We start from the raw sequence: 12661 nt of genomic DNA, 5'->3' as shown, positions 1-12661 counted from the left end.
TTCATGTGTGCCCAATTCTCTGCTAGTTTCCATGTGCACTTCAAACCAATACTTGTAGATTTTCTATGATGTCTTATATAAAGTGACATTGGTTTTTAGTAGGGACCTATGTGTTAAAAAGGTGAAAAAAACATGTTGAATAGTCAGTAAGGACATAACAGTATTTGTGTCCAGAATAGCCCAAGTATGAACATTTTCCTTTTTTATTTCTTAAATTAACATATAGTTAAATTATTACAGTTCAAAAGAGTTTCTCTACTCTCTGGTGAGGAGTGATGAAGCCCGTTGTATATCGCCCAAAGATTGTTTGGATCTGAGTTTCATTAACTGTTCCAAGGGAAAAAAAAAAAATCCAGATTCGGATTCATTTCAGTAAAATGAATTAATATTTAATGATGTAACTGGCATCTTTTCATCATGTTCATTCTTGTATGAATATAATTTTAAACTGAAATGTTAAGTTTTACAGACTCCAAATTAATCTCCAAAAACACATAGATGTCATTTACATCATGGCTGTGTTAAATGAAAAGCCACCATGTGTAAGGTAGTAAGGATTTTGCACTGAGTTGTTTTGTCAATGAAAGGCTAAGATAAATTTACTGAAAAAAAAAAAATAGTATTCTGCTTCTCTCCCCTCCCCTCCACTTTTCCCTCTCTCCTTTTCCCCTTCCTCTCTGCCTTTCTTTCTTTCTTCTTCCCTTTAACTCTTCCATGCTATGTATGTATTTACATATTATTTAGAGTTAATAGCAAGTGATCATTATGAGAAGCTTGTCTTAGCGTGTAATCTTGGGAACACAGAGCAACAACTGATCTAGAAATTTGTTTGATCGAATTTGAAGGAAGAGACCATAATGGAAAGTGCAAGTAGGCAGAAAACAGTAAAAACTGAGGCAACAGAAACAATGTGATTTGCAGCTGAAGAAAACTCAGCTTGAAGTGCTAAGACCTTAAAATTGCTTGTATATTCAGGTCACAGTTTGCATTGTTTTCTTTTTCCCCTAAAACATTTTTCTGTTCACTTTTCCATTCATTCCATCATTGAAATAAAAAATAGTTCATGAGTGCCCACTACGTGCCTGACACCGTGTTAAATATTTATGAAGAGCGAGATACATGATGCTTAAGTTCTGCTTAAGTTTTTATGTAGTCATTGCGTCTCGCAACTTACTTTAAAAGGAGTCTGAATTCCTTTCTCAGAATGTTGAGAATTTTTCTAAAGATCTAGGGTGCTCATTTTCAAATTGAGATTTGCCTAACACCTTAAAAACAAAATCTGGTTGCATCTTTGGTGTGTAAACACAGTGAAAACAGAATTTTTTGGAAAAAAACAGATGATAACAGTGCCTCGAGTTCAACATTACTCCTTTTCTCTGCTAGAATCTCTTGGTACCCACTGTAAGAGCTAGTCTGAAATCCGTTGCCATGATTGCTATAATGCTTTCAAAATGAACACAATTGTACTGCACTAATTCCAATGACTAATCACATAGAAATTCACAAGCTTTGCAAATAAACATGGGTTTCATTTTTCAACAGGTCCTTTCAGAGAATGTTTTGAATTTCTATATAGGAGAGAAGCAGAGTGTCATTTAAGTGTTGATCCTATGTTGCCAAGAGTTTGCTTATTAGATAGTTCTAGAAGGGAACACAGGTTTAGTCTAATTTGAGTTCCAGAGTATTCTGGAATGTTCGAGCTCCAGAATGTCTAAATCCAGGACTTCTATAGAGATTCTAGGCTTATTTGAGAAGTCCAGGGTATTTGGAAAAAACCAATAGAACCTAAGACTTAGGTAGTAAAATTTATCAATTCTTTTTCTTTATGATTTTGGGGCTTTCCATCTTGTTTCAAAGGTTTTCTTTCTTTCTTTCTTTCTTTCTTTCTTTCTTTCTTTCTTTCTTTCTTTCTTTCTTTCTTTTTTTGTATTTGGATATTTCCTGTATGTTCTTCTAATTTTCTGTCATTTATTTTGTACACTAGGTAATTTATTTCTTAGTTTTATGTTTTGCATAAATAAAATGGGAAATTATGTTCTGAATTTTCTTCTAATTTTCCATTGAAAATTACAGTCTGTGATTTGTTTTTATATTTTGAATAGTTAAAACCGGAAATTATTCTTGCAGAGTATGTTAAGTATCTAACGTTAGTGTCTTTAGTATGGAGAGTCAATTTATTAAGAATTATTGATTAAATAACCTACTTTCCACCCAAAATGATTGCTACATTTCTCAGAAACTAATCTCTCATAAATACTTTTGATCTGTTTTAGATTATATTGTGTTCCATTGACAAATTTCTAGTTTTAATTCCAATCTCATTTTTAATTAAACTAATTTCAATAAGTTCTAATTTTAAAAGGAAAATCTCCCAATTTAACTTCATTTTTAAAATCTATTAAGTGTCACACATTTTTTTTTTTTAAGATTTTATTTATTCGTGAGAAACAGAGAAAGAGAGAGGCAAAGGAAGGGGCAGGCACCCCTCAGGGCAGGAAGCCTAACGCGAGACTTGATCCCAGGACCACCAGATCACAACCTGAGCCAAAGGCAGACACTTAACCTACTGAGCCACCCAGGTGCCCCTGTACTTTTCTTCCAGAATAGTTTAATATGATGTTTTAAGTTTCAAGAGACTATTGAGATTTTTGTTGGGATTTTATTACATATATTTATTATTTTTTAAATATTGGAATTTTCATGATATGGAAGTAGATATGAGTTTACTTTTATCCAAGTAAACTTATCTCAAATTTTTGAATTTTTAGGTAAAGTAAATAATATCCGATGTTCTTTCTTGATATCCCTCTCCCTGAAATAACTGTAAAATACAGACACTGAGTGATACAGCATTTATATTAATATAGTAATTTAGCAGTGGGAATCAAAACATATCTTAAAAGCATCCCTATATGTCATTAGTATTCTTTATTGAATTTTAATAGTCAATGACAGTCAAACATTAGCATCAATTAACAGTTTTCCTATTTGGATCTCCATAGCATAATGTTTTACAAACTTTAACTAGAAACAAACTAAACAGATATTCTTTTAAGATCTGAGACCACATCTTCTTTCCCAACATCTTATTATGAAAATTTTCAAATGTACTCAATGTTGAAAGCACCTATATACCCCCAGCTAGATTCCTCCATCGTCATCGTCCTATATGTCTTTAATCACACATGTACACATTCCACTAGCCGTCTGCCAGTATATCTTATTTTTTCTGTATTTGCACATACATTGCATAAATCTGTATACTTTGCCTATTCGCTTTCGCATGCATATCATTAACTACTATTCAAGATTACTTACAGTTTCTTTTCTTTTACTGTAAAATAATTATGCAATGACATTCACAAAAATTAAGTGCACATTTCCTGAGTTTTGACAAATGCATATACCTGTATAACCCAAATTCCTGTCATGATATGAAACATTATCATCGGGCGCCTGGGTGGCTCAGTTGGTTAAGCATCTGATTCTTGATTTCAGCTCAGGTTCTGAAATTGAGCCCCGTGTTGGGCTCTGTGCTTAGTGCAGTCTGCTTGTCCCTCTCCCTCTGCTCTTCCCCCTTCTCTCTCTCTCTCTCTCTCAAATAAATAAATAAATAAAAATCTTAAAAAAAAAAAAACACATTATCTTCACCCAGAGAGTTCTCTTATGCCCTTCCCAGGAAATCCCCACCACTACCCACCAGAAGCAATATTTTCTCTCACCTTTTTCACCCTGGATTAGATTAGATCAATCTAGTACTAAATATAAATTAATCTACAATATGTACTCTTCTTTGCAAGATTTCTTTCACTCCACATGATGTTTTTGAGATCCGTCTGTGTTGTTGTCTGTACCAGTAGTTCTTTCATTGTTCTTTCTGCTTTACTGCTTTACTATTCCATTATATGAACATATAATATTTTATTTATGCATTTCCCTAATTGATAGACACTTGGGATATAACCGGCATGTATTAAGTTTTATATGAAAATGTCAGAGCTTTCCAAAGTGATTATATCATTTTCTGCTAAAAATAAATGAGAATTTCAGTAGCTGCACATCTTCCCCAATATTCAATGTTTGCATTCTTATTAATCTGAGCCGTTCTGGTGGATGTTTAGTGGTATTCCATGTCTTTAATTTGCCATTACTTGATGAGTAGTGACATTAATGACTTTTTCATGTGTAAATGGAACAACCATATATATTGTTTAGTGAAGTATTTGTTCAACTCTTTTGTCCATATTTTAATTGTGTTTTTGTATTTTTATCTTTGAGCTGGAGGATTATTTACATATCCTGGCACCAGTCCTTTGTAACATCTGTATTTTGTGGATATTGTCTCCCAGTCTATGTATATATTCATTTTATTGATGGATTTTGAAAAACAGCTTTTCATCTTGAAGACATATAATTTATGTTTTAAAATACTCACTTGTTATTCCTTTTTGTGGTCTAAGAAAGTTTTGCCTACTCCCAAGTCATAAAGATATTTTCCTTTAAAAGCCTTATGTTTTAGAGACGCCTGGGTGGTTTTAGAGGATGCCTGGTTAAGCATCTGACTCTTGGTTTGGGCTCAGGTCATAATCTCAGGGTCCTGAGATTGAGCCCTGGGTTGGACTCCGAGCTCAGCAGGGAGTCAGCTGGAGGATTCTCTCCTTCTGCCCCTCCCCGCACTTGCACGCGCATGCTCGCGCTCTCTCTCTCTCTCTAAAACAAATAAATCTTTAAAAAAATAATTTAAAAAATAAAAGTCTTATGTTTTAGCTTTTACTCTTGATAACGGTGGGTGGTATAGATTGAAGTTCATTTTGTCCATATAGAGATTCCAGCACTGTTTTTACTTTGCTTTTTCTCATTGGATCACTTTACTGCCTTTGTCAAAAATCAGATGATGGTACTTGTTAAAGTCTATTTCTAGAGTCTCTATGTATTTGTTATTCTTATGCCAGGCCAGCAACTGTCTTCATTATTATAGCTTTGCTTGAAGTGCTCAAAATGCTTAAAGGTTTTGTTTTGTTTTGTTTTTTGACTGCCTGGAATGCCTTTGCATTTATTTATTTATTATGCTCCGTTAGCCAACATATAGTACAACATTGTTCTTTTTCAAGGTGGTTCTGGATATTCTGAGATCTTTGCATTAGTTACCTAATCCTAAGCAAATGACTCAACCACACTAAGATTCAACTACTTTCTAAGTAAAATGTGGATAGAGTGTGCATTTCTCAGTATTGATGGGATGATTATGAGATAACCCATGCAAAGTTTTAAGTACAGAATGAGTTGAAGAGACTGTCTTTTCCCCATTGAATAGTCTTTCCTGCTTTGTTGAAAATTAATTGACCATATAGTTGCGGAAATAAGGTTTATATTATATCTTAATGATTACCACACTTAGTTTTATCAAGATTAACAAAGCATACAGTTGAAACCTGTTTAATTCAGTCTTTTTTTTTTTTTTTTTAAAGATTTTATTTATTTATTTGACAGAGAGAGACACAGCGAGAGAGGGAACACAAGCAGGGGGAGTGGGAGAGGGAGAAGCAGGCTTTCCGCAGAGCAGGGAGCCCGATGCGGGGCTCGATCCCAGGACCCTGAGACCATGACCTGAGCCGAAGGCAGACACTTAACGACTGAGCCACCCAGGCGCCCCTGTTTAATTCAGTCTTAATCGCTTCATAACTTGAAGGATTTAGCAATACTATAAAATTGCTACCACTTTTTGAATGTTTTTATGTACTCTGATCAGTTTCACATACATATAAATTATATAAATTATTAAGTATATATGTATATATGTATATACATGTTCGGTCTCCAATGCCCTGGTATCAGGAATTCAGCCTGTCTATTCAGTTCTCGTCTTTTTCCCTGGGGTCGCATCACTGTACCAAGGGGTTTACACTGTGCCAAAGCTTTTGGGGTGACATTTGGTCATTGAGAGCCTCATGACCCAAGCTAGAATTTGCCAAGAGGTTCTCATTCTTCTCTCCGCTTACTCTTCCTTCACCGAAGGTCACCACCCCTGTCTCCTTTGAGAATCTTTGATCTCTTGTCCTCAGTCATCCTGAGATATCATTACTCTCCTCAGACCTCTCACACCTAAAGAATAAAGGCCCCACATCGTAGGACTTCGCCTCAGGTAGCCGAACACAGAGAACAATTGGAAACCAGTTCTGTTGATTTCCCACCCAAATCTTCTCTATCCTGTGAATCAAGAAAACAGTTCTCCAACTGGTGGAAATATACAACAAGCTCTCACTGACTTTGGTTTTCTTCTGATGTTTTTTTCCATGTGCTGAATCATTTTCAACACACTGAACGGCTAGGTTTTCTCCAACTCAAAATGTCTATTAGATTAGGAAACTTAAAAGTTCTTTATCAACTTCTCTGCTCCATCTTCTGCTGCTTGTGGCAAAATACATGGTTTAGTGAATGGCAGAACTGCAAGAAAATGGGACAGGGAAGGAAATCCCATCAGTATCTCAAAATACTACCCCACTACACATTTATCTCCCTTAATTGTCCTAAGACATATCTTATGGCCCCATAAGAAAATATGATAATTTTCAGTTTAGAGATGTTGAAATTGAGTCTTACTGCCGCTGGCTAATGTTCTTGAACCATCTCTCAGTCTTCACCGCCTCTTTGAATAGTCTATGGCTATGCTGGCGATGGATACCTGAGGTCTAAAATGAAGATGAATATAATAAACATTTTCTGATTAAGTAATTAATAAAGATGAGAATGGAAAAACTCAAAAGCCCATAAAGACTTACCATATTTTAATGCTCTAGTACCAAGTGTCAAACACAGTAGAAATTAAAAAAAAAAAAAAAAAAACAACACACAGTAGAAATATGATACAAAAACATGAGCACATTTAATATGGATAACTTACTATCAAATATGTGAGTAAGAACCTCAACCCTTATCCCTGGAAACAAACTAAACCGTATCAATTATTTGATAAAGTAAGGGTGCTTTTTCTGCCACTTACAAGTTCGCTGAGTTATGTTTGCTTGAATGTCAGATTCATAATCTGTTTTAGAATAGTAATTCATTTTAATTACATACCTGACTTCTGTTTGAATGGTTCATCATATCCAAACTTATATAATTACATTTAATGTTACGGATAATTAACCAATGAAAATAGTAGTGGTCACAGATATACTACTCAAGATGGCATATATTTGGGGATGTATTAAGAGAAATCAATTATAAGATACACAGTTTAATAGAAATGTAGATTCTATGTGCAAAGTGTGAGGATTATGAGTGAAAAAATATAATTATCTTATTTTCAAGTTTTTAAATGCTGTGTGAAACATGATTTTTATTTTTCTAAAAAAATACAAACATTTCTTTAAAAAAATGTATATATATTCAAAATCTGACACCTCCAGGGATTTTATAAAGATGTCCCAAGAGGCCCATAGAGATGAAAGTTTCAAAGTTGCTTTGGTGGGTGAAAAAAAAAAAATTGAAAATGTCGAATTTACTTCTTCTGAATGCTAGCTCTACTCCTTCAATATCACTTTAAAGTCTTTAAGTTCAACTTCGCTACTGAGAGAGAGCTGATCTTCAGAGTTCAGACTATTTGATGTAGTTTTCCCTGCAAAACAGCTCTGGATCTGTTGCCTCAGAGAAAACCAGTTGCTATGGATGATGGTGAATGTGAGATGTGAGCCTGAGGGGACTCTTGTCTTAAAGTTGTGTGGGCAAGGGAACCACACACAATCGCTGCCCCAGAACAGAGTGTTTATCCAAAAAGACCAACTTGGGGATAGTCCCTCTGCTCACACTTGTGTGTTTTTTTGGTTTTTTTTTTTACAACTAATTTTATTCAAAGAAATGCATCACTCTTTTAAATAAACTATACACCACAAAATTTCTCTTTAGATTGAATCTTTCAGGAGTAATTTAGCAGACTTAAAGCTTTAGTGAAAAATACATGAAATACAGAGTGAATAAAGTGTTTTTTACCACTGTATTCTAGCTTCCATGTTCTGCCTTCTTTTGCCCTTTCCTCTAGTTTTATAATTAAAGATAATTTTGAAACTGCCTCCCAACTAGCTTTTCTGCAGGCACAACTATCTAAAACAGTTGTGGTTTTTTTTTCCCTCATAATTTATGCAATCTTTAATCATACTTGAGTTGCTGTATCACCCCTCATTTACTTGCTCTCTCTCAGGCTAATGTCATTCATTCTGTGGACATTTTCCTGGGCCAGTAGAGGTCAGCTCTTCCTGTAGGAAGATGTAGGAAAGGGCTTCTTCCCGCATTTTAATTAATTTCTAAAAGTGTAATGAGTAGTTTGAAAATTTTCAGGTCTACAAAATTTTGACTGTGGAATGCTTGAAAGTTCACAATATTAATGATTTTCATTAAACCTCTCTCTTTGCAAGACTCTTTATTGAGGGATAGTTACATGCTAAGTTGGTACAAATGTATTTATTAAAACTCCATCATTCATTTTGAAAATATATAAAAGATTTAAACAAGTAAACTTATCATGACCTACTTTTCATGTGCATTGTGAAAGGAAACAGCATAAGAAACTCATCAAATCATTAAACAAATGAGAATAAATAATTGATATTAGCAAATGAAGAGTTTCATAAAGAGCCAAAAAGTAGATAAGGCAATCAAAAATGATTCTAACACTCATTTTGGCTTCTTCTGAAAAGGAAAGGATTTTTATTTATGCCTACCTGTTCGTTTGTTTTAGTTACTAATGTTATCTTTTAGTCCATCATAATTTGTTTTTCTTTTTACTATGAAAGAGTCTTTTGTTTTGCTCTTAGGCTTGAATCACCCACCAGGTCCTTGATAATGGAAGCTCCTCGAGGGGTCCAGGTGAGTGCTGCTGCAGGAGACTTCAAGGCCACCTGCAGGAAGGAGCTCCATCTGCAGTCTACAGAAGGGGAGGTGAGTTCCCAGGGGTAGAGACTGGCCCTTTACTGCTGAGGGTGCTTCTCAAATTATATGCATATTGCTCCAGGTGACTGATTCATGAGAGAGCTTAAATTATGGAAATATAATACTTCCTGAATATGAAATTTGGTAAATCTGATACTATTTTCTTAAAACAAAGCACCATTTCTTTTCTACAGAAAGATACCCATTCATAAGTCAATTATAAGTGGGACATCTCAATTCCTGTAGTTTCAGAATTGGCAGATAAACAAAATGGATATCAAGATAATATCAAGAATGAAGGCAGTCTTTTTTTTTTTTTTTTCTTTTTTGGTCTTCCAAAAAATTCTTCCAAAAAGTACTTTGGATGTTTGTTTATTTCTGTAGAAATGGTTCCTATATTCTTCTAAAAGAAAGATGAAACAAAAGTTATTTTACTATTTAGCCCAATTGTTATTCCCTAGATAAGGAGATAGATACATGCTAACATTTTTCTCCCATGTTACTTTATTTCCTCCAAGAATCTCCTGTCAGTCTGTTGTCCTTCCTTTAAAGATGATTCCCTTTCCCTCACTGCTGTAAAGAACCCTTTGTCTTCCGTCTGCCAGGCTGGCACTGGAATGCCCTAGGCACACATTCATTCCATGTACCTTGTTACATACATTGTGATTGGTGTGCCAGCAGAATGACAATTTTGTCAGTTCTGGAAATTTCTCAGCATTGCTTCTTTTCCTATTACCGCTCCCCATTTCCCCTATGGCCCTTTTCTGAAACTCGGAAGAAACAAATGTAGGGGGGGAAATCGGAGGGAGAGATGAATCCTGAGAGACTATGGACTCTGAGAAACAAACTGAGGGTTTTAGAGGGGAGAGGGTGGGGGGATGGGCTAGCCTGGTGATGGGTATTAAAGAGGGCACATACTGCATGGAACACTGGGTATTATACGAAAACAATGAATCGTGGAACACTACATCAAAAACTAATGATGTATTGTATGGTGACTAACATAACATAATAAAATAAAATTAAAAAAAAAAAAAAAGAAACACTATGTGTTTCTTCCATTCCCTTACCCTCCAGATCTCTTAGCCTCTCCTCCTGAGTTTCTATTTCTCTGTCTCCCTGTGCCTCACTCTGTTTAGTTACTCAGATCTACATGCCCAGGTTCCTTTTTGGTCTCTAATCACTTATTTAATGCCTCCATTGAGCATTTAATTTTAATAATTAGGAGTATCCCCCGCCTCCCTGCCCAGCGGGGAGTCTGCTTGTCCCTCTCCCTCTGCCCACCCCCGACCCCCACTCATGCTCTCTCTCTCTCCTCTCAAATAAATAAAATCTCCAAAAAAATAAAATAATTTTAATAATTATGTTGTTCATTTTTAGGATTCTCATTTGTTATTTTTTCAAATCTGCCTGGACATCTTGGTAGTCGTTCTTTTGCATGCTTGTTTTTAATTCTATTTTAATTATTTCAAATCCTTATACACAGTATATATTGTGTATATTTTTGCTACAATTCCTGAAGTCCTTGAAAGTCTAAATCCATTGTGTTCCTGTTTCTACCAATTAAGTCCCTTAGTATTTTCTTCCTTCTCATGCTTATTTTATTATGAGCTTATAAAGGTCAAGTTGAGAAGAAAAAGAATGGAAGAATAACTTGAGAAAGATGCTCTGGAACATTTTATGCCTCTTCAGATGTAAAGATGAAGGCAGAAATCAATAGAATTGAAGGAGGACGTTCCTTCCTTACCTTTATGTCATTATTTCAGTTGTTGACTCAGGATGAATTTTAATTGGATATTTTGCTTCTTTTTTATAAACAAACTTACTGGCAGGACTATATTAACATCTTAATGGATATTACAACTTAAATGATATAGAAATACACTTCATAATATTTTAAAAGGTTATCCATATTACCTTTCAAGATTTCTTTCTGCTACAATTACAGAATACAATACTTTGTCTACCACAGCAAGATGGAAATCTTTCTTAAATATCTTGCATCCTTTTTAAAGAGTTGCTTTTATCGTGCTAATCATTTCATTCAAATTATTCATAATAAATCATCTCATAATAAATATTGGTGGTTATTAATCTCTGTTCTGTTCCTATTTATGCACCACTTATGTTCTTTTATTCAGTGTATCAGCAGAATGAATCCTTGGATTCAATTACAGGTTAGCATTTAATTGTGAATTGAATATTATGCTCTAAATAAATCATAGCCAGAGATTTTCAGCTGTGGTCATTTTTTTATATTAATAACACAAAGACACAGAAAAGCACAGCACTTTGTAATAGAATAAAATAACACGTAATTTTCCTAGGAAAAAGTGTGAAATGATACGAAATCTTTCTCTTGGCTTCACTAACTTTGCCACAGAAAAGGCATACTGATCATTTACTAAACAAAATAGAAAGATGTAAAGTCCCTCCCTTAGACTGTTTTTAAAGTAGTTAGAATCAGAACAAACGTGGTATTGAGGTAACAAAGTAACAGACAAAATGCATAAGAATGAAATTACACGCAAAATTCTGCACTGATGAAGATTCAGTCATTTCAGACATAATGTTGCAAGGAATTTCAAACATGGCTCTAAAGACAACCCGAATCATAATATAGATGGGACTTTGAAAAAAAAAAAAGTGTTATAATAGCACATGAGAGGCAATAATGCAGTAACATGTATGTTACAAGATCACAGAGAAAAACAATTTTTATTTTGCAAATCCCTTGAGATTTGCTATCACAGTGATAGACCTGATTTCAAAGGGTAAGAAAGGCATAAATGAATTCTTGGTGCAGAGAAGACAGTGGGCCATGATTTAAATGCTCAGGCATGTGATTCGGAGTACCAGGAGGAGTTTCAGAACAAATCGATTCTATGGGTTATAGGGCAATATAGAATAGAAATATCACTTTTAGAATTTGGAAGGTGAACAGTATCACAGTAACTGTCTTAGCAGAACAGAAAGAGATATGAGCAAGCCTATCAGTTACCAGACTCGGGTCCTCAGACCCAGCAATGGTAGAGACGAGACTCGACCCCAAATGTAAAAGCACAGGCAAGGCTTTCTTGGGGCTTTTGCCCCAGCACCAGGGGGCAGCACAAAGGAAAGAATCCTCAGGCTGACTCCCCAAGGAGAGGTCAGATGGAATACTTTAAAGGAACTTAGGTGGGAAAAGGGTGACATGTAAGCAGGTAGAAGTGGGGATTTATTAGCACCTGTGCACTTAATGGTCCTGCTTCTTCATGTGTGGCCTGTCTAATGAACATGCTAACTCTCCACCCCTGGGCATGATTTTTAGTATTATAATGAGGGAAAAATTCGGTGAAAGTTCAGTACTGGTTTGCCCTGGACTGGGCTTGCTCCTTAGCTGGTGCTTTGCTCTGCAAGAAAAGTGATAAAAGTCAGTAGGGAGTTTTACAAGAGAAGTGATAAGAGCCAGCAGGCAGCAAAGAGTTTTCCAGGTGCACAGGGGCTTGTTCCCAAGGTCCCTGACTGTCTCATACCCCTCTGAGAGATTTCATCCTCCTTGTTCTTAAGGAGAAGGGACTACAGGTCTCATCTTCTGAAGCGGCTTCCTGCTGAGTGGGGGCATTGTCCCTCTCCTACCCTGGAGGTGTGAAAATCTCAGGCTGACTGTTCTGTGCACTCAGAGGGACTTGGATCTCCCTGTAGTTGTAGAGGTTGGAATCCTTGTGCCACCATGAGCTTGACTTGGAATTGTTGG

At 35.5% G+C, this 12661-nt stretch overlaps 1 protein-coding gene across 3 annotated transcripts in view; it reads left to right on the top strand.

The window, feature by feature from the left end:
• SGCZ (sarcoglycan zeta) overlaps positions 1–12661 on the top strand; it is a 1037264-nt gene that overhangs the window by 1013073 nt on the left and 11530 nt on the right. For all 3 annotated transcript variants that reach the window (XM_032413510.1, XM_032413511.1, XM_032413512.1), the window contains exon 7: positions 8811–8934. In XM_032413510.1, the coding sequence (XP_032269401.1) occupies positions 8811–8934 (124 nt within the window). The remainder of the gene's footprint in view (positions 1–8810; positions 8935–12661) is intronic.

The sequence above is a fragment of the Phoca vitulina genome, unplaced genomic scaffold (genome assembly GCF_004348235.1).
Source record: "Phoca vitulina isolate PV1807 unplaced genomic scaffold, GSC_HSeal_1.0 scaffold15, whole genome shotgun sequence".
Taxonomy (NCBI): domain Eukaryota; kingdom Metazoa; phylum Chordata; class Mammalia; order Carnivora; family Phocidae; genus Phoca; species Phoca vitulina.
Note: the sequence above shows the minus strand (reverse complement) of the source record. Positions and strands in the feature narration are given on the sequence as shown.